Genomic DNA, 23,144 nt, shown 5'->3' with positions numbered 1-23,144 from the left:
CATGAACGTTCGTTTCGTTTACAGGCCTACTTAATTGAGAAATCTAACCTAAATTGATGATAAGGACCACACAAAGTTACAAACACTGAGACCAATTATGTAATTATTAAACCACTAGAAGCAAATCTGCAATATTTACAAATCACAACAGAACCAACCAAGCATTTAACTCTATAAAATTTAAGCCAAATTAAATTCGTGTGAAAAGAGATTCAACCCGACCCATTTACCTTATATCTTATCTTATAAGCTTTTTAGAACAATAAAATATAAATACTAGCCCCATTTAAACATTAGACATTCGAACTTGGAAGAATCGCAGCCCTAGCCTTCGTCTCCGTCCACCATCGCAGGTATATTTTAATTCTATTTTCTAGCTTTCAATTTCGATCAACTAACTAACTAAATAAAATAATTTCACTAAATTCGGTTACCACATATGTTATGTCAATGAATTTCTAATCCATAAACCCAAGATTTCATGGAAGCAAATGTTGATTCCCATAACTGTTAGTCCTATCCTATCATATACTCGTATTTAGACCTGTTTTGCTAGCCCTAGACTTCCACCCGCACCCGATCGAACAATGGTAGAGTCCAGAATCAGTAGCAGCAGCAGATCAAGGGACCTTGATAAGCTTCTCCTGAGGCCGGGCAATCTCGTCGGGCCCACCTTCGAACCGGGCACTCAAGTAACTTCTTGTTATATGAATATTGTATTTATTATTTGTAAATTTTAGGTGCTTACTTGTGATTTTTGTGAAGTTGAGGGATGATCTTCAAGAGTATGCTCGTATATTGGTGGTGGGTGCTGGTGGATTGGGATGTGAACTTCTTAAGGATCTCGCACTCTCGGGTTTTCGGAATCTTGAAGTTATTGACATGGATAGAATTGAAGTTTCCAACCTTAATCGCCAATTTCTTTTCAGGTACTATCAACAATGCCATGTGCATAAACACCAACCTTTTTTACTTCATAAGTCATTATATTAATCAAACGATTGATATCGCGGTTATTATTTACTTTTAGGGTTTAGCTTTAGCTTTTAGGCGTTAGCCCTTTAGGGTTTAGCCTTTTTGGGGTTTAGGGTTTCGTAATGTTAGATAGAGTTTTCCTTACGAAGATGCGTTTTCTCATGATCCTTCCGCTATTATATGTATATATATGAAGGATGGGATCCGGGATGCTATCAACTCAATGTATGAAGCATGCAAAGTGGGGAAATTAGGAAAGCGTGCGGTGGCATAATTGTAAATTTGCAATGTTGATGTTTTGATTAGTAGAGGAAGTTTATGGATAACTAGAGTAATTATTGCTTGTAGCGTGTCTGTGGTTAAATTGTAATGTCATAACAGTTATCATTTTACTATGATTGCTCTAGTTATAAGTGTTGTTATTTACAATTTGCCACCACGTCCTTTTTTTCCTTTGATTCGCACGGAAATCTTATGTGTATTTGGTTCAACCACTAGAGGCATGATCAAATACAAATAGATCTTAACGTAAGAAACGTAGGAAACCGAGTCAAACGAACTTCGATTGAACTCATTTCAACGGCGTTGGATTCGGCTCGTTGAACCCTAATCAAATATATTTAGGGTTTATATTAGGGCTTGGGGGGTTTAGGGGTTAAGGGTTTCTTGTTAGAGTTCAACGAGCTGGTTCTAATGCCGTTGGAATTATTCAGTTGGAGTTTGTTTGACCCGGTTTTCTACGTTTCTTAGGTTAAGGACATTGTGTATCGGAACCAACCCCTCAACCACTATATATATAACCTTGTACATTCACGTAAGTATGAAATCATATACGGAAGCTTAGCAGGGGTGCTAGGTAGGTGCAAGACAGCCTGCTCTCTCAAGATTGAGATACATCAATTTCCAAAAAGTTTGAAGTTACCAGATAGTTTTTGAATCTGTAAATCGAAGTTTGATGCTAATAATAGATTTGTATTTCTATTACTTAAGATGAACTATTTATTCTGATATGTCAACCTCAGGTTAGAGGATGTTGGGCAACCAAAAGCAGAAGTGGCCGCTAAACGGGTGATGGAAAGGGTTAGCGGTGTAAACATTGTGCCACATTTTTGCCGCATCGAGGAGAAAGAGCTTGAATTCTACAGTGAATTCAGTATTATCGTCCTTGGTCTTGATTCTGTTGAAGCTCGAAGTTACATAAATGCCGTCGCTTGTGGCTTCCTAGGTTGCGTTTCTTTCTTTTTGGTTTCTCGTTTTTACAATTATTGAGCAAACGCGATGGAAGTCAGTTTTAAGAATAAAATGCCATTTTCGTCCCTGAGGGTTGGCTTCTTTTGCGACTTTCGTTTCGCATCTGGATCCAAAAGGTTTGACCTTTTGCCATTTTCATCCAACTCGTTAACTCCATCCATTTTAACGTTAAGTCAGGGGTATTTTCGTCTTTTTAGACACTTTTTGTGATGATTAAAGGGTTTGGGTGGGGAGAAAGTCAAAAGAGGTGGATCTTTATTTCTTATAGTGTTTTTTATTTCAATAAAAAATGCCTAAAAAGACGGAAATGCCCCTCATTTAATGGAGAAAAATGGATGGAGTTAATGAGTTGGATGAAAATGGCAAGATTTCAAACCTTTTGCAGCCAGATGCAGAAATACAAACCTTTGGGCGAAAGTCACAAAAGTGGCCAAATCTCAAGGACGAAAACGGCATTTTACTCCAGTTTTAATAATGTCTTACTGGAAAAGCAGAATATGATTCTAACGACGAGCCTGTTGAAGAAACCGTGAAGCCTATGGTAGACGGTGGTACCGAAGGTTTCAAGGGTCACGCACGTGTTATTTTACCTGGGATGACGCCATGCTTTGAATGCACAATTTGGCTTTTCCCACCACAAGTGAAGTTTCCGTTATGCACTCTGGCGGAAACGCCAAGAACCGCAGCTCACTGCATTGAATATGCTCATCTAATTAAATGGGATGAGGTTCAAACTCAATATCAATATCTACCTTTTCTTATTATCCTTATTGTTCTTTGTTTGTTCTATAACGATTGTTGAGAGCGTACGTACTGTGTTGCAGGTGCATAGCGGAAAATCGTTTGATCCTGATAACCCTGAACATATGCAGTGGGTGTATCTAGAGGTTAACAAGTGTTTTGTTATAGTAAGTTATGAACCTTTTCATCGTCTCCTCTAATGTTTGAATTTGATCGACAGGCTGCCAAGAGAGCACAGCTTTTTGGCATTCCAGGAGTCACGTATAGTTTGACACAGGTGCTTTCTCACCCTTGTTTGTTGTTTACCCTTATAGCAGAATGTAAATTTGATTTGAAAAGGGGCTCGGTTTTTCGTTTTAAGTTTTTCATAAATAGTTAGCTTGTTGAATATAATTTGGAAAACCACAAATGTTAATTTAAGTAATAATCTATTTTTAACATGTTTTAGGAGGTATTGAGCCCTAAAATACACTTTCTGTTTTGTTTTAAGCTATTTTTGTATTTTACTTGTTTGATGTATTAGAGATAAGTGTAATTCGGATTGACACATCACCACAACATCACTGGGAATACTATATTTTTCACTTTATTAATTAGGGAATATGGTATGCCGGTGCCACAGTAGTAAAAAGCGCACAAGGTTAGCGTCCAGGCGCTTAGGTGAGGTGACAATGCCTAAACCCTAAACACTTTTGTGGAATTGTATTAGTTTTTTTTATTATTCTCTTATTATATTTGTATACATATATTGTATTTCTTATTAGATGCACTTTTTTGTGCCTTTAGTGTGCCTTGCGACCTATGCAGTCAACAGCGGTGCTATATCAGTGCTATAGCAGCTACCGGACATCGTGTAAAATAGCGATCCATAATAGCGGAACCGATATTATCGGTGCTATTGGCCGCTATTTGATCGCTAATTTGATTCCCGGATAGCGGTCATAGCACCGATTTTCAAGGTCTTATATTTCAGGCCAAAAGTAGGTAAAAGGCAACAAAATTCATTTTTTTTGGGAATAACCAAAAACCAAAATCCCAAACTTTAATTAAACCTAATCCTAAAGTGTGCGTGCGACATTGTCATTCTCTCATCGTCAGTTCTTTATCGCTGGGATGACGGGCTTGAGGCTTCTGACCAATCTCTCAAGTTTCATCTTGAACGATTGGATTCCTTGGTTGAGTGGACTCGGAGGAAGATTACAAATATTGCTTTTGTGTTTGACTTTTGACTTTTGATATTACTATTACATAAATTCTGCATAATATAAGCTATAACCTATATGGCTATATCTCGAATAGCGGACCTTGATCGCTATTTGACTTTGGACCGCTATAACTGCATAGCTTACGACTTTTAGTACTATGGGTAGTGACCATAACACTTCTTAGCTCAGGATTTGATCCATTCCACCTTTAACTGTACCAAATGCATTGTTGATTCATCTTTTTGTTCTTCTGCATCTTTTAATTCCAACTCTTTAATATCTTTATCATTTTCAGTCTCTTCAGCAGGTTTAGATGCAATTCCGTTTATTCTTTTACAATTGCATCCTCCATCAACATGTACATTTTCATAATGAGTTTTATTAAGTTTACTAATGTAGTTCAGTTGATTCATCTATCACCTTAGTAAGAGCTTGCTTTAGGGCTTGCAAAAATCTAGTGCTTGGCATATTATCATGTGACACCCTGTATTGATGAAATCATTCTAGCATAGAGCGGCCCTAAACTCTATCCATCTATGTATCTTCACTAGCGTAAACGTATTATCATAATCAAAGAAGTGATATGCCCATGTTTAAATAGTGCTTTGCTGTCAACAACAGCTAACACATTAAAAAAGTAATTTGAGGCTTAGATTCATCATGATATCCCCGTTCCATGCTATTTTTGGTTCATTTAATAGTCATATTTAGGGTCAAAGTCAAAGTTTATGTGTCATATATCTCTTAACTTATTTAGACTTTAGAGTAGAAAATGTGATGTAGAATTACGTAATTATAATTTTTTTTGTGGCACAGAAGCGGTGCTCATAGTTGTCAAAGGTGCAAGGCGCAAAGGGTGAGCTGTGGGCCTTGGCGCTTAAAAAGCAAGGGCCCAAGATAATGAACATACCATTTTGGGGGGGGGGGGGGTTAGACATGTTTTAGGCGTGTTTAGGATGGTTCCAGGCCAATTTTGAATGTTTCAGACCAGTATGCCCGGAATTTGCAGAATTTTGCCGGAATCTGATCGAATTCTGGCTGGAATCTTGCCCAAAGGTCGTCGGAGCGCCTTGATGGCAGCAAGGCGTTTTCCCTACGCCTCGCTTGAGGGCCTAGGCGTGCTCGCCCAAAGGGCTTTCGACAACATAGGTCGGAGCACCTTGATGGCAGCAAGACATTATCCTTACGCCTCGCCTCGCTTGGGGGCCTAGGCATGCGCCTGACGGGCGTTGTGCTTTATGTTTTAAAAGTATGTCTTGGTCATAATTTGGTTAGGGTTTGTTTAATTTCAAGTTTTCTGAATGGCGTAATATCAGTTGATAATATGGAGTTAATATCAGGTAGATCAGCCTTTTTAACAGTGGTGCGACGTCAGATTGGCCTTTCATTTTGGTTATAACTCCAGGGTTAATGGTTTTTGTTTACAGGGTGTGGTGAAGAATATTATACCAGCTATAGCTTCTACAAACGCGATAATATCAGCAGCATGCGCTCTCGAAACTTTGAAGATTGCATCAGGATGCAGTAAAACGTTATCAAATTATTTGACGTAGGCCCTATATTCTTCGTTGACTTAATACTTATTATTATAATATAATGCTTGTCAACATTTTCTTTTGTTTTTAATCAATGATGACTGAATCCCTATAAGCTTCTGTTGCAATATTAATACTAGATCCCTATACTTTTATTCGTTCAGGTTAACTATTATTCCGATATTTTGTAGGTATAACGGTGTTGAAGGTTTGCATACTAAAGTCACCGAGTTTGTAAAGGATAAAGACTGTCTTGTTTGTGGTCCCGGCATCTTTATCGAGCTGGAGACTTCGGTCACTTTAAAAATGGTGAGCTTCTTTCTTCTAAGAGTAAAAATGCCATTTTCGTCCCCTGAGGTTTAGCCAGTTTTGTGACTTTCATCCAAGGGTTTGTTTTTCCGCATCTGGATCCAAAAAGTTTGAAATCTTGTCATTTTCATCCGGCTCGTTAATTCCATCCATTTTCTACGTTAATTCAAGGGTATATTTGTCTTTTTTGTTAACTTAAAGGGCAATTTGGTCCTTTTCACTTTATGTAAAAAGACCGAATTACTCTTTTTAAGTTAACAAATATGTAAAAAGACCGAATTCCTCTTTTTAAGTTAACAAAAAGACAAAAATACACTTGAGTTAACGGAGAAAAGTGGATGGAGTTAACGAGCCGGATGAAAATAGCAAGGTTTCAAACCTTTTGGATCCAGATGCGGAAAAACAAACCTTTGGACGAATGTCGCAAAACTGGCCAAATCTCAGGGACGAAAATGGCATTTTACTCTTCTTCTAATGACATAATTTTTGAATTAATTTGTTATAACTGAAAACACTTTTGTTCACTTGGACCAGTTTATTGATCAACTCGAAGACCATCCAAAGCTACTGATGTCGGGAGCAAGTGTGAGAGTCGGAGGAAAGAATCTTTACATGGCGGCACCACCGTTACTAGAGGAAATGACGAGATCAAACCTCGGATTACCGTTGTTTGAGTTGATGGACAAATCTCCAACGGGTGTTGTTCATGTCACTGGAACAGCTGGCAAAGGTGACAAAAGGCAGTCGTGCTTGAGAAAATTGCGTGTTGCTTTTAAGGCTGTCGGAATCGCAGATACTGACATGGCTGGCGGGGCGTAAACAAATGTTTCTTGAAATGATATGTTATTCTTGATTAGATGTTTATTTTTCTGTCTGTTTTGTGTTGAAGATTCCTTAAAAACATACACCACCCCAAAGCTCATCTCTTGTATTGCAAGTCTTTAACCATGTGATATCGACATTGGGTATCTTCTTATCGAGTTAAGGTAAAAACCATAATACACGTTTGGTAATACGGTATTATGTAGAGAGTTTTTTATTTGTGGTTTTTGATTTTCGGTTTACAGTGTTTGTTCGATCAAAGGGCCTAATTTCACCTAGTTCTGCTCTCATATCACAAAATGTGTCTCCTAGTCTCTTTTTTGGCAATGTTATCTGTTTATTGGTCATTTTATATATTAAATCCTAAAGAGTAAAGTGCAATTTGTCTCTATGAGGTTTGGTCCAGATTGTTGTCCGATTCTGTCTTTCACTTTTTATCCGATGAGACCCTGACGTGGGTATTTCATTTTCAAATGCCCCCAGACGTTAGTCAAACGTTGGGTTGACCATCTGGCCCAGGGGTAAAACGGTTATATCGCATTCCAAATATTTTTTCTCTGCAGTATACGTCCCTTGATTTCATTATAATTATTATTCACCACCAACTACCTCCATCATCACCACCACCTCCACAACAATTCTTTTGTTGAAATTTGACATTCTTCGACAATCAAAATATACATTATAACAATTCTTTTGTCATCATAAACATACGTTAGATTCAACAATATAGTTAAAATATACATTAGAGTATAGTAATTCTCTGTGCAACTCCCAAATATTACATTAGATTCAACAATTAAGAACACTACACCAGCCAAACAATAAAAACTTTACGGTCTGCAATTTACCTTCAATTATAATTCATTTGGCAATATACCTGTCCTCCATCTTCTTCAATCAATTTTCTGCGTAAAGCAATGGGTAAGAAGCACAAAAGGGACACAATCGATAGAGAAACCGACGCTCCAATGCTGGAAAACGACGTCGTGCCGGAAAAACACACAAAGAAGAAGCACAAGCATAAGAAAATCCTTAAAAGACAAGAAAAAATCGAGGTCAAAATCGAGACGGTCAAACCAACTTCCGGTAAATCCCTACCATTAATCGGATACGACATAGAGAAACGTCAATGGGTCGAAGAACCGACTCAGCAGGTTACATGTTGTGAGCAGTGGCAGAGCTTGACCAAAAGTTCCGAGGGGGCAGAAAGTCATGGGACCCAATTTATATATATTGTATAAATATTTAGGCAAAATAATTGGGGGGACAATCCTATCTAATTTTAAATTTTCGAACGAAAAATAGGAAATTTTACACCTCTAACCTAAACATTGGAGGGGGCGGGTGCACCCCCCACTTCACACTAAGCTACGCCCCTGGTTGTGAGCCATAACCAGTCTTCGTTGGTCAACTTCATCGAAACTAATTATTCCGACGAAGAGGTGGCTCCTCAGATGTGTATTATTCTGGCGAAGCAGCGGTCAACATTAACTGAGATCACCACGTCGTAACTAATTATTCCGTAGAAGATTGTTCAGATCGAAGCTAATAAGGTATTATTCTGGCGAAGCGGCGGCTCCGTAGATGTGTTCTTATTTTTGTTTGTAATTTATGGTTGTAGATATTGGTAAAAGGGTATAATAGTCTTTTTCTCGTTTTTTAACAGTTAAACTGACGTTTGACTAACGTCTGAGAGCATTTGGCAATGAAATACCCACGTCAGGGTCTCATCGGGCAAAAAGTGAAAGACAAGGAGTCAGACAGCAATCTGGACCAAACTACAGGGTGGCAAATTGCACTTTACTCAATCTTAAATAATGAGACTTATCAAACACTTCGGCATTCGATTATTACTTCATATAACATAGGCACAAGAAAAACTATCCTTTAGAATCTATTATGTTACAAGTAATAATCTGAATTTGATTGGTGTATACATGTATTGACTTTGGAAAGGCACAACCCAACACCTCTTTATTCACATTTCATCATCCAACATATCATGCAAAATATAATCCTCAATGCCTCAATGGGGTTATTATGATATTTATTAAAAGCTTTATATGTCATTGGGGTATAATATATTGGAAATTTCATTTACTTTTTTACACGATTTTAATTATGAGATGAAATTATTATGAGATACACGCGTAGGTTTTAGATTAGGGTCATATTTTTTTCTGTGTTCGTAAATCATTTAACTGAATGTGTCGGTATCTCTTGCTTTATGCCTTTATAGGTTGTCCTATTTATGTAGCATTTTTTCAGGTACTTATGTCAATAAACTCAAATGAGCTGTGTAGTTTAAAGGTAAATGTTATATAATATTGAGTTTTTATTTTTTTAGTTTATAATTTGAGTAGTAATATGTCAAAAAGTAAGTTTTTTAGGTTAAAAGGGTCTTGGTGTGAATCGGCTTAGTGTAAAACTTCATGTTCATGTTTGCAGGTCAAAGTTGTCAACTTATAAAACATTGAGTGACCTGTTTAACACCCTAAATTAGTAAAATCTTATCATTCCAATTTGCTCTATCGTCACCATCAATTTCTTTTTTTATCCTTCAGCCAGCCAACAACTACCCTTCATAAAGCCTTCAACTTTTAATGCAATGTGTTTTCACATTTCGCTTTCCTTTTCAATTTTCACATGCAACTATTTACTCACAAAGATTATAATTAATTATGAGCCTGGCATGTATGTACCTCTGCTTTTACAACTTGGTTTAAAGACAACCTTGGAAAGCAAGTGACTTGAAGTACAAGCAATAAGATATCACCCTTATGTCTTATTATTCTATTGTGTCTTAACGATTACGTATAATGCAAGCAACAAACAAACAAACAAACAAGAAACGTATCTAGACATAGTATAATCTCACTCATAGCAAGGTGAGTTTGGGAAGGGTGTGATAGGCACAAATCTTACGTTTATTGCAAAGGATAGATGCTACTTTGAGATGCAGCTCCTAAAAATAATTTTTTTTTACGTGTACAATATAGCTAATATAATACAAAAGTAAATTGTCAAAATTGTCCCTGATGTTCCAGTTTCATCCAAAACAATCTTTTTGTATCATATTACTTTTCACTTTTACGATTTTTTGTCATTTTCGTCCAAATATCTTACTTTTTTTGCCAAAATCGTCCCTGAGATTTGGGATTTTTTATCATCTTCATCCAAATATATGACAGAAAAAATAAATTAGACTTTTGGATGAAAATGACAAAAAGTCTCAAAAAGTGAAGGGCAATATGGTACAAAAAAATTGTTTTGGATGAAACTGACAAACATGCTCAAACCTCAGGGACGATTTTGACAATTTACTCTCCTAAAAAAATGAAGTCTTTGATATTCAATCAAGGGCTTGATTAGTAAAAAACTAAAAATCTCAAGTCCGGTTCTTGGTCGGTTTGAGATCAAAACGGTTTTTAAGCTAGTATAACCAACATCTAATCATATAAAGTCGATTTCTCGGCTATTACCACAAACATACATATTAAAAAAAAAAAAAAAACAAGCAATGAATAATAATTCAAAAACAGGAGCACAAATAACAAATTATCCCCAAAACTTTGAAGTCTTTATAAGACCTGAAAATAACTTCCAGTTACATTTATAAACCATAAAAGAAAATATTATATAAGTCTTTGATATCATCTCATCATAGTCTTGACTAACAGAAACATAACGGTATCAGACTCCTCGACCACATTAGCTTACGGGCTGCTGATGGTTTCCGTACCCGTTTGATCCATAGCCCCCCGATGCAGCTTCACCACCGTACATGCCTGAATCCTGATTCTGTGCCATACCGTACCCGTAACCGTATCCGTACCCTCCGCCTCCGTATCCTTGCTTCCCCTGGTAGTTTCCGTTCGAATCCATTCGCTGTCACACACCACAAGTCAGAATTGTTGAAAAAAAAAATAGCAAAAAATACCTTTGAAATTTAGAATACAAATAAAATTTGAACTTTCAAAATAATATAGGGTAAATTGCATTGTTCGTCCTTTAAATTTCAGGCGATGCCCTTTAACCAACAAAATTACAACGGATGTCCTTTATGTTCTAATTTCTTTAAAGGCGGTGTCCTTTCTCCCTAAAAAGATTACATAAACAAAGGGTATCCGTAGTAAAGAAATTAAAACATAAAGGACATATGTTGTAAAGAAATTAAAACATAAAGGACATTTGTTGTAATTTCGTTAGTTAAAGAACGACGCTTGAAAATTTGCTGAAACTTTAAGGACGTAAAATGCAATTTACCCAAAGAATATATGAAAAATTAATCCATCAAATAAATAAGCAATAAACAGTTTTGAAAGGTATACCGACAACATATTCTATATAAATACTAATTATCCTAATCCTTACCTAAAAAGTTTTTATCAATCTAAGACGCAAAGTAACGATATTTATCCTTAAATATATCAATTATGTGTGGGTCAATTCGTACTTACCATAAATCACAAACTTATAAAATTTTTGAAAAGTACTAAAAACATTATTTAGCCATCGAATGCATACCTGTCTGCCAGCTGGAGTTTTACCCCACGATATACGAACCGTCTGCTTGCCAATTACTGTGCCATGCATGTTCTGAATTGCATCCTCAGCGCTACTCCTATATTACACAAATTAAAAAGCGATTTAATACATCGTTTGTATAATATATAAATTATAAACTAGCCATAAATGTTACGATTCATAATTACCTGTTAGCAAATCTGACAAAACCGCATCCTTTTCCAACAGGTATTTTGATCGATAAAATCTCGCCACACTGAATAAAAGTTTGCCGCAAGTCTTCGTCATTGACTTCGGAGTCAAGCCCACCCACAAAGATCTATGAAAATTTAACAAAAAGAAATATCAACAAAATTAAAACGAACGATACTTATTGTTTTACAAAAAAGCCGCTACTCACTGTTGTGTTAGAAGAATCTTCATCAGATTGGTTGTTGGCACCAAATGAACCATTTCCACCAGCTAATATCACAGCTAAAAATATATAATAAAAAAACAATTACATACCATATTTAATAGCACCTGCAAGGTACTATTTTTTTTATTTTACTTCATATAGATACACATTAGTAATCTATACAGCTTTATCATAGATTATAAGTATCTACATAACTTAATAAATTTGCTACAAAAAATGAAATTCTTTAGATTACTATAAATTTTAATATATTACATTGAAATTCAGATATTACATTGATTGAACATTACAATTAAAATGAAATAAATAAAAGAACAGATTACTTGATAGATACAATGCTTAAAACAGTACATTACACCAGAAAAAAGAACTAATACTCGGTACATAATTAAGAAGCTAAAAACAATTTACCTTACAATACTAAAAATGATACGATACATTGAAAAAAAAGATCTACTGTTAATCTGAATAAAGTTCTCTACATAATTAAAAAAGGAGTAAAATGCCATTTTCGTCCCTGAGGTTTGGCCAGTTTTACGACTTTCATTCAAAGGTTTATTTTCTCGCATATGGATCCAAGGTTTGAAATCTTGCCATTTTCATCTGGCTCGTTGACTCCATCCATTTTTCTCTGTTAAGTCTATGGTATTTCCGTGTTTTTTGATATTAAAGAGCAATTCGGTCTTTTTCACTTTATGTAAAAAGACCTAATACCCCTGAAAAAGACCGAATTGCCCTTTAACGTTCACAAAAAATAAAAACACAAAAATACCCCTGACTTAACGGAGAAAATGGATGGAGTTAACGAGCCGGATGAAAATTGCAAGATTTCAAACCTTTTGGATCCGGATGCGGAAAAAACAAACATTTGGATGAAAGTTCCAAACCGACCAAACCTCAGGGACGAAAATGACATTTTACTATTTAAAAAGGTTATGAACTTTTTATATTTACATGACTAAAATTTGTAAAAAGTTATAGTTAATGAACTAAAAACAAATTACATTGCGATGCATTGACAAAAAGATCTACTGTTTAATCTGAATAAGGTTCTCTATAAATTTAAAAAGTTATGAACTTTTTATATCTACATGACTAAAATTTTTAACAAGTTATAATAGTTAAAAGAATTAGGTCCCACCCATTGCTAATGCTCTAATTGAGAAAAAAAAAACATCAAGAAAAGGGGACCAGAAGAAACACACCTTGTGACGAAAATTGCTGTTGACCATATTGTTGTTGACCAGACGGTTTCTTAGGTGTGGCAACACCGATCCGCATGGGCCTGCTTGAACAATACTGACCGTTCATTTCATTCATAGCCCTTGATCTCTCACTTTCATCACTAAACCTAACAAACCCGTAACCTTTTGAACACATAGTATTCGTATCCACAACAACCTTTGCACCTTTAACCGATGGATATCGACTAGCAAACGTTTCAAGCAAAATTGAATCGGTCACATCTGGTGCCAAATCACCGACAAATATAGATAAATCTGACCCCGTGTCACCGCGTTTCTCCCCTGTACTAAAACTCGCCCAGTTTAACCGAAAGACTTGATCGGTGTTCGGCATTACCGACCCGTTGTAGCTCTGAATCGCTTTTTCAGCGGCCGAATGAGAAAGAAATTCAATGAATCCGTAACGCTCGGATTGACCCGTCTGTTTATTCCTTATAATCTTTATTGATTGTACCTGCACATCAAGAAAACAGTGAGCCCTACAATATTCCCTAAAGAAAAAGCAAGTAAATCTTTACAATTTAATTACATAAAATCAAATGCAAATGGTCAAAAATGTCATACAAACACTTTTACTAGACAAGCATGACTTCTAAACAGGTATTAATGATATAAAGATTACATTTTAATTTCAAGAAAAGCAAAAAGTAGTCTAAAAACTTGCAATTAATTCCCATTAATAAAACAAAATCATAACATCAAAATTTCACTAAAATTAATAAGTAAATCAAGATCTATTTCACAGAAAGATCCATCTTAATATCAGATTCCGTACAGCCTGCAGTTGACCTAAAACTGATCTAAAACACTGTTTAAAACACTGTTGATAAAAAGTCTGCATCCATAATTAAACAAGAAAACAAAACCTTAAGGATCAAATCAAATGATTGGCATCTAACAAATAACCCTTAATCAAAATTGTACCAAAAAAATTTAAAAAAATATTCTAAATCTTTTTTTTTCTTGAATCTAAAAAATGCAAATAATAACAGAAAATAGTGCTTGGTAAAAATGTCTGTGACCATATGTAAACAAGAAAACAAAAACTTCAATCAATCATTGGCATCCAACAGATAATAAATCTTGTTCAAAACTGTAAAAAAATAAAATAAAAAATAAAAAAACCCCATATTCAAAATCTTTTTTTTTTAAATCTTAAATCTGAAAAACTGCAAAAAAAAAAAAAAAAAAAAAAAAACCCACCTCTCCGATCTGGGAAAAGCAAGATTGAAGATAAGTTTCATCCATCCAGTGTTGTAGATCACCAACCCAAATGGTTTTATTATCTTCACTAGACCCCTGAATCTGATTGTTATTATGATGGTGTTGAGCCTGCTGCTGATACTGCTGTTGTTGTTGATAGTGATAAGGCATGTATTGCGGCGGCGGCTGCTGGTACATCATGGCGGGGTGGTGCATAGCGGCGGCGGCAGGGTACTGCTGCATCGCTAACCATTGTTGTTGTTGGTATTGTTGCATCGCTAACCACTGCTGTTGCTGTTGTTGTTGTTGTGGGGTTAGTTCGGTGGTGGTGGGGCCGGTGGTGGTTCCGGTGGCGGTGGCGGTGGGTTGCTGCATCTTAATGATGGGTTAGGATTGCGGCGGAGGATGAAACAAGGGGTTTGTTTGGAGAGGAAAAAGGAGTGGTCAAAGAAGGGTATGCCAAGATTTTAAACACACCAACTTGGCGACTTTTGTTATTTTTATATTTTTTAATAATTTTTTGATTTATAGAAAAATATATGTATTTTTTAATAATTTTTTGGATTTATAAAAAAAGGGTAAATTGCACTTTTCGTCCTTTATGTTTGTAGCAGGTTGAAATTGATATCCTTTAACTTCAATAATTACAATCATAATTCTTTATTTTGGAAACGCATTTAGCACTGACCAAGTTAAAATTTTCAGTTATGTCTATCCACTTAAGGGTATTCTGGTCTTTTCATTTTTTATTTAAATGTTCATTAATAAATAAACATTATTTTCCCCGATTCCCAAACCCTAACCCTAGAATCTCTCCTCTTCGTCTTTCTCCAACCAACCTCTACCACCACCACCCCCACAGTGCCACCACTCATAATTTCGTTGGTGATTTGTAGGTTCCGATTTAGTGTTGGCCGGAAAATCGCATCAGAAGTGTGATAGTTGGGGGATGTTTCTGTTAACATTTATATTGATCTAGTAATGAAATATCTTTGCTTGATAGTGATGCTGCACCATTATCCAAGTAGTTTCGAGCAACCATCAATCTGCAAAATGAGGTATATTATTAACTCAAAATTATGAAGAATGTTTAAAAAATAAAATGTTTTGTGGTACAAGCCAGATTATTGTATTTCTTTGGTTTGAATTGTCAATGGCTTCTAATAAACGTAAAGATTCTGATGTGGTGAGGGTGGATTTTGTTAGAGGTGGTAGCTTGCGGGTGGAAATAGATGGTGGTGGCAGGGGGTGCTTTTTGGGTGAAAGGACTAATTTGCCCTCATGTGATATCCATGTGACTTGATTTAACTATAAAAAATAACTAGGTTAGGGTCAAAGGACGTAGGGTGTAATGGGTTTTACAAATAAAGGATTGTGACTGTAATTGTTAAAGTTAAAGGGCAACCATTGCACTCTGATACAAATATAAAGGATGAAAAATGTAATTTACCCTAAAAAAATATATGTATGAGTAAGTTATGGGTTTAGTCCATGTGGTTTGTTTATTGATTGGTGTAATGTAGTCGAGCGTTGACCGTCTTTTGGTATTTTACTACGTCGGCGACCATGGCAGCCTTGCCACTGTCTTGTTGATGAAGGGATTGCTGAAAGAATGTGATACGAACCCAAGTGGCCCATGCCCAAATCGGATGGGTCTTTAAACTGGGTCAAAGTAGTTTTCGAAAGAGAGTTGTGGGTAAATGGGTAGCTGAAGTTAACGTAGTTATTGATGTTTATGTTTATTTGTATTTTTTATTCTTGTTTGGAGATTTTGTCGTTTATTATTATTGGAATTAGGGTTTTAAACCTTGCAATTAGAGACATACCGTTCTCGAATTAGGGCGCTATCCTATAATTGATTTTTGTATTTTATTCTATCAATTTCTAGTTCTTACCAGAAGGAGTCGGACCATCGAATAGTGTTCTCAATGGATGAGTCACCCACCTAGGTACATGTCTTTATGAAGGAAGGTGTGCATGAAAGTCTTTACGGAAGATCATTGGATTATTTTTTAGGAAGGTATTCGAGGAATGAACTTATATTACAAAGAATCTTTTGTTAAGTACTTCGGGTGTCACTAATGTAGTTACTTGAAAGTGGAAACAGAAAAATCATAGAAAGAACCCTTTGTAGGGTTTAATCATAAACCCTATTAGAGGAGCTTCTTTGGCTAGTTGCTTCATTACATGAAAGTAGGGATGAGCTCGGTATCGATCGGTACCGAAAATCCTCAAAAGTGAGTACCGGTACCGAATATATCCGGTACGGTACAGTTCGGTACTGGTATTTGAGGGTAAATACCGGTACCGAACCGGTACTGAAAATTTCAAAAGTCGATACCAAGAATGTACCCGGTTCGGTAAATTCGGTACCAATACTGGTTCGATACCGATACCAGTTACCATTTACTCATCCCTACATGAAAGAGAGAAATTATTGTACCTCCTCCATCGGTCTCGTTCTACATTATAAAACTCTTTAAGTTCTTATATAAGTCATAGGGACTAACTGGTAATTTACTCAAAAAAATGTTTTTAAAGTATGTTACTATTTGCTACTTTTTCTTCCTCAAATTTTAGGTTTTTTCAGTGAAACAAAGTCAAATTTATTTTTCAGGTAACTTAGTTTAGTTAATTATAGTTTTCTATATAACTTAATCATATTGAAATTACATAGATTTTAAATTATGAGATATAAGAAAAACGTACAATCAAACTTTTTAAAAGAGCGTTTATGTTTGAAGGGAAAAAGAGGCATCGATTTTAAAAGTTACACTAGAAAAATATTCAATAAGAATGAAACCCGAAATTGTGTACCAAAAATTATTATTTTTTCTATTAACAATCTTCATATGTTGTTAGTTTACGAATTTGTACAAAATATATGCTGATTTCTCACTTCAAAAGGCAATCGTATAAAAATCATAAGTTTTAAATTTAAATCGACCACCGCATAACATATGGCTAATTTGTTTTGGTTAGCCGGATTCATTTTGTTAGGCGAAAGTGCACACAAGAGTATTAGCTATATCGTGTCTTCTCCATTCATGTAAATCTTCTCAACACATTTTTAAATGTGTATACTATATATATTGTATTTAATTCCAAACCAATTTATAACGATAAATAAAATGAACTTGAGAATAGGGTTAAGTTATTCTACAAATATTCTAAACCCATTACATCATCACCCAAAACCTAAACACCCCCCACACCACACTCAAAAACCTAAACACCCCCCCTCCCCCCACCCCCACCCCAAAACAAAAAAAAACCTAACCCCCCCCCCCCTCCCCAAAAAAAAAAAAAAAAACCTAAAAAAATCCTAAACACCCACCACCACCCAAAAACCTACCCCCCCTCCCCTTCATCTCGACAAAAAAAATATTTATTTTTATTTTATTTTTTTTGGGGGTGGGTGGGGGGTTTAGGTTTTTGGATGGTGGTAGGTGTTTAGGTTTTTTTTTGGTGTAGTGGGTTTTTTTTAGAAGCCTTTGTACCCTTTTTACAATAAGAAGCCTTTGTATTTGATGCTAATGGTACGACAATATGAAATGCCATTCGGATTGTCTTTGCAATTTGCAACTTGAAGCAATGTATGATAACTTGACAAGGGGACCCATGACCAACCAACCAAATATAAGGGACTGAAAGTGGATACATCTCATAACAAGAAGGGCAGGTTTGGATATAAGGATTCGAGAGATCACCTTCGTCGGGTGTGTTGGCGACGAGGATCACTTATAGCCGTAGGATGAGACGGTGATCAACCGTACTTGGTGAAAGCAACTTTGAGTGGGGACCAGTGATGATAGATCTTGATCGCAAAGCTAATATATGGGTGGAAGGGTGAGCGTTGATTTTGAAGCCGTCTTGATCAACGGTGAGGATGGAGTTGAAGTGGGAACATGAGGAATAATAAGTGCGGTCAAACTTTAGGGCTGTATTGGAGCATGTACCATGTGATGCAATGGGCCTCCATGTCTTCTAGCCTACTTGTTGCACGGTACAGTTGAAATTGACCGTATCAATTGCAAGTCAAACCCTAAAAGCTTCCTAAATCATAATTCATATAATCACAAGCGGGAATTTTTATGATAAATGAGATAACTAATTGATTTCGAAAAGGTCTATGACAACGTTGGAAATTTTTGCTTGACATACTACGTCAGAAAGGTTTCTGTCTCATTTCTTTAATTTCTGTTACTGGCACCTGAACACGGGGCCGTGTCCGGTCCCCACGGGGCCGTGTCCAGACTGCCAGTAACATAAATCTTTGCTTTTTAACACCACATTACACATCCAATCAACCTAAAAATTTATTTTTTGAACACATTGAGAACAATGTGTAATTTAAGTGTGGGGGGGGGGGGGGGGGAGCTAACACTTTGAAATTCTGCAAGTCCTAATGACAAGCCTTACACAAAACTATATTGGAACCGCTAAACACCCCAAATTTTTTCAAAAATTTTTCATTTTTTTTACTTGTCTAAAGTTTAAGTTAGGAATCCCAAGATTAATAAGGTTATATTTTTATAAAATTTACAACCGAGAGCGTCGTGATAACAAGAACCAACATAAGAAAATTATGAAACGACATAACAAGTCTAGTTAAAATTTGATTATATATACTTGATCACATTTAAAACCCATTCCCACAAAAGTGAGTTTTGAGCCTTTATTGAGCATACAAATTTACATCTTTAGACTAAACGCTCATTTTTCGTTTCTTGTGTGAATAGCCGCTTGGTTCTTACAACTCTAGAACTTGCCACGACGATTCATTCCCGGTCCTTACCAACTTAAACCCAAGTAAGTAAATGATGGAGGCATTAGGACTAACCATTTTTCTTTCTACACCATTATTTTTCATTTTTTACCACGTACCCAAAATCCCCCTAGCTAACCCCTTTGAGCCTAAATCTTTCATTTCATTACCCTAAACCTTTTTTACCCACCAAAAACCCTTTTTATTTTTTCACCCTTTATTTTAGTAACAAACTCGGTTTTTCGCAAGCTCGTTCTTTTATGTGACTAAAAAAAAAATAATGATGAAGTTAAAAACAAACAAAGCTATACAAACAAATGCTTGTTTGGAGAAATACTTCAAAATAAAAGTCACTAAAAACAAAAATGTATTACGAAAACCGACGCTTTTTACGCTTTTCGCCCTTTTACTAACCACTAACCCAACCACCCACCTTTAGCCCAAGCCAAACCCTTCACCCACAAAGTCCTCTTGATATTTACGAAGGTATAAAGTTAAAAAGGAGGAGGATTGATTGCTTGGCAAGCCTATGGAAGGCGTAAGTTCCATGCCGCTCTCGAGTGATTCACTACAAAAAAAATACACCTTCGGCTGAGTGTTGAGTGATTTCTCCCGTGAGATATGTGAACTTGTATATAAATGGAATTTTAAAAGGCATGTTATGCCAAAATAAGTAATTTAATCCTATGAAGCGTTCTAAATAAATCATAACGAATAGGATTGTAAATAAATAAAAATAAAACCCAAAAAGATCTTGGATTCCCGAGACTCTATGACAAGACAAAAACCTTCTCTTCTACCCATTCCATTTGGGAGTGTAAGCCACATTTAAAGAGTTTTGCTTGAGGACAAGCAAAAGTTCAAGTGTGGGGGTATTTGATGTGTGTAAAATGCAACATATAAATTACATCAAATAAGGCATAAAACTAACCCTTTTTAAGTACTAATGTTGGAAAAAGAGTGTTTTTGTCTTCCTTTTGTATTTTCAGGATGAAATGAGCTCAAATTCACAAAAGAAGCAAAAAGACAACTAATTCTAGCATAAATACAAGAAAAGGAATAAAAGTAGACTGCCCGAACCCTCAACGGCATCCTCCAAAGCAAAGAAGAGAAAACAGAAGCCTGAACACGCCCCGTGCTCAGCCAGCACGGGGCCGTGCCCAAGAAGCAGCAGAAAAGACAAACCTATAGAAGCTTCTATTGCCTACCACGGGGCCGTGTCCAGCGAGCACGAGGGCGTGGCAAAAGTACAGCAGGCGCATTAATTGTAATTGCGAATTACAATTAATGAGGAGAGAGAGTGTCAGACGGGCACGGGGGCGTGTCCAGCGGACACGGGGCCGTGCCCAGCCTTCTGTTCAGCCTATAAATAGGAGTGCTTGGTTTCATTCCAACTCATCCCTTGGCACACCACCTCTCTCACACTTCATCCACCACCCACCACCACCATAACACCATCATCCACCACCATCATCCATTGTCCATCGTAGAGTGTGTGAGTCGTCTCGGGATCCAAGATTGATAGTAAGAGTTCTTGACAATCAAGGCCATGTTTGCCTAAGTCTCTTACATCACTTGGTGAAGACAAGTGTTTAGTATAATACTTTTTATTTTTAATCTTTTGCACTTTTTATTTGGTTTTGTATTAATGACTTTAATAACTAGTTGCTTATGTTGAAGGTGATCTTTCCTTATCGTTTGTCCGTGGTGTCTTGGCATTATTTTACTGTCTATATAAAATAAAAGATTTTCACCATTCATATCTCCACGGTCTATATGGAGATATGTTGGCTACCTGGTCGGGGTTTAAGGGAATGGTTTGGTAAGGGTCTTGCCCTTGTTCAGCGTTTAGAGGTCCTGCAAAGGACCTGGGTCAAATTTAGTAGGATCTCCTTCAATGCCCATAGATATTGGATGGCAGGGATCCAAACTCTTTGACCCCCTCATAAGTTAACTACTATTAATACTATAACCCGGCTATTTAGGACTGTATCCCTGCTGACTCAGACTACTTAGCCGAGGGTAACGTCACCGCCAAAAGCGGGGCCTACCATAATTTGCATTAATAACTTAATTCATTATCTTCCAATAATCCAACCCTTTAGGATTGTATCCTTGCTGACTCAAACTACTGGGTTGAGGGTAACGTCACCTTCAAAAGAGGGGCCTACTACAATAACTAAGATAATCTCTTAAACAAGTGCAAAAGTGCGAAAATAATCAAAGGTTATACTAATACATGAGTCGGATCCAAGTGATTCATCTTGTCTATCTGTTTTTATTTTTATTTTATTTTTCAGCATTAGTTAGTTTTTACTTTCTTAGTTTAAAACCATTTTTCTAACTTTTTTTTGATTTGATTAGACGTTGAGGATAAACCGGTACTAAAAGCTCTTGTGTCCTTGGATGACCTCGGTATCTTACAAACACTATGCTACGTCCACGATGGGTGCACTTGCCCATATGTGTGTTTAGTGTTGGTGACTATCGTGTTTTATAAATTTAAAACTTGGCTAAAGGTGTAAAAAGGGCTTAAAAATATATCTAAATTATATTACACTACACACGCATCATCTGTAAAGAGTTGCTCAAAGAGCTTAGCATTATCATCCACATCTTCAACCAAAGTCTTTATCTTCTTTGCATGTTTGATCACAACAGACTTCATTTCCTCATTCACTTTTATTAACTTCTCAAGCTGTTGTTTCAACTCATCACGATCAGCCTCTGCCTTTGCTTTCTCTTTCTCTAGAAGACTTACTTTCTTTTTCAGATCTTTGACGTTGCATCATGAAACATATCATAGTCTTCACCAACAAGAATGTCATCTTTGAGTTCACCGTGAATATTAGGAAAACCTTCAAATGGATCAGGAATAGTAGTCTTCTTTGGTTTTGACATTTTCAGCATCAACTGGTGGTGGTGGTGGTGGTGTAGAAACCCTTTCATCGGTAATCACAACCTCTTCATCATCATCAGCTTTCTTTTCAACATTCGGAACTTGTTCAACTTCAGGAACTTCAACATTTTGATCTTTAACAGCTTCAGGACCCTTTGAAGTTATCACATGCTTTTCACTTTTGCCGCTTTGAATTTCAGGAACTGATGCAGATCCCTTTCTTGCTCTGACGCTTCTTGGAATTACACCAGATTGAACTACTTTACGCTTTAGAACTCCTTTCTTTTTCTCAACTTGTGGTGTAGGAACATATGTTTCATCCTCATCATCAGAACCTTTCTTCTTCTTTTGAGGCTTCTTTTTCAACTGAACCTTTCCAACTCCAATCTTTTCAATCTCAGACTCTGTTTCAGAAGATTCATCATCAGCATCACTTGAATCTGTATGATCAACACCTTCTGGTTCCTTGTCTTTGACACTTTCTGCTTGAACACTTAAGCTTTGAACCTTTGCAGCTGTAGCTTCTTCGTTCTTCTTTAAGAAGCTTTCAAGTGTATCTTTCAATAAACCAACTCCCTGTTGAAGAACTTCTGATGGATTGATGTGCATGCGGTGTGATATATTTTTATGTATATTTTTAGCCCTTTTTAACACTTTACTCAAGTTCTAAATTTATAAAACACGATATTTTACTAACACCAAACACACATATGGGCAAGTGCACTCATCGTGAGCGTAGTATAGCTTTGGTAAGATACCGAGGTCGTCCAAGGACACAAGACCTTTTAATACCGGTTTATCTTCAACGTCTAATCAAATCAAAATTTTAGAAAAAGGTTTCAAACTAGAAAATAAAAACAAAAAATGCTGAAAATAAAAAATAAAAATAAAAATAGAGAGACAAGATGAATCACTTGGATCCGACGCGCCTTTAGTGTAACCTGTGATTATTTCCGCACTTTTGCACTTTTTAAGAGATTATCTTAGTTATAGTAGTAGGCCCCTCTTTTGAAGGTGACGTTACCCTCAACCCAGTAGTTTGAGTCAACAAGGATACAATCCTAAAGGGTTGGATTATTGAAAGATAATTAATTAAGTTATTAATGCGTAATGTGGTAGGCCTCTCTTTTGAAGGTGACGTTACCCTCGGCTAAGTAGTTTGAGTCAGCAGGGATACAATCCTAAGTAGCCGGTTTAATGTTTTAATAGTAGTTTACATATGAGGGGATCAAGAAATTCAGACC

General features: G+C 36.3%; 2 protein-coding genes and 1 long non-coding RNA gene across 5 annotated transcripts; 2 read left to right on the top strand and 1 right to left on the bottom strand.

Moving 5' to 3' along the window:
* Positions 1-244: 244 nt before the first annotated feature.
* On the top strand, positions 245-7,055 carry LOC110918326 (NEDD8-activating enzyme E1 catalytic subunit). 3 transcript variants are annotated; one of them, XM_022162658.2, is made up of 10 exons: positions 245-353; positions 543-692; positions 766-929; positions 1,998-2,200; positions 2,721-2,953; positions 3,051-3,113; positions 3,188-3,244; positions 5,600-5,721; positions 5,899-6,016; positions 6,551-7,055. In XM_022162658.2, the coding sequence occupies exons 2-10, from the start codon at positions 588-590 to the stop codon at positions 6,833-6,835; spliced, it is 1,350 nt and encodes a 449-aa protein (XP_022018350.1). In that variant the 5' UTR covers positions 245-353; positions 543-587; the 3' UTR covers positions 6,836-7,055. The 3 variants fall into 3 exon arrangements, with proteins under 3 accessions (XP_022018350.1, XP_022018349.1, XP_022018351.1); XM_022162657.2 differs by having other exon boundaries at positions 254-353; positions 557-692; XM_022162659.2 differs by having other exon boundaries at positions 267-353; positions 567-692.
* A 3,296-nt stretch (positions 7,056-10,351) lies between these two features.
* On the bottom strand, positions 10,352-14,683 carry LOC110918328 (polyadenylate-binding protein RBP47). Its single transcript, XM_022162660.2, has 6 exons — positions 14,234-14,683; positions 12,992-13,484; positions 11,769-11,842; positions 11,557-11,687; positions 11,369-11,465; positions 10,352-10,729 (listed from the first exon to the last, which is right to left on the bottom strand). Exons 1-6 carry the CDS (start codon positions 14,606-14,608, stop codon positions 10,553-10,555), a joined length of 1,347 nt encoding a protein of 448 aa, XP_022018352.1. The 5' UTR covers positions 14,609-14,683; the 3' UTR covers positions 10,352-10,552.
* A 299-nt stretch (positions 14,684-14,982) lies between these two features.
* On the top strand, positions 14,983-16,296 carry LOC110916915. Its single transcript, XR_002580115.2, has 2 exons — positions 14,983-15,291; positions 16,122-16,296. It is a non-coding gene; the product is annotated as an uncharacterized LOC110916915 (long non-coding RNA).
* The last annotated feature ends 6,848 nt before the right edge of the window (positions 16,297-23,144 follow it).

The sequence above is a fragment of the Helianthus annuus genome, chromosome 16, assembly GCF_002127325.2.
Source record: "Helianthus annuus cultivar XRQ/B chromosome 16, HanXRQr2.0-SUNRISE, whole genome shotgun sequence".
Classification (NCBI taxonomy): domain Eukaryota; kingdom Viridiplantae; phylum Streptophyta; class Magnoliopsida; order Asterales; family Asteraceae; genus Helianthus; species Helianthus annuus.
Note: the sequence above shows the minus strand (reverse complement) of the source record. Positions and strands in the feature narration are given on the sequence as shown.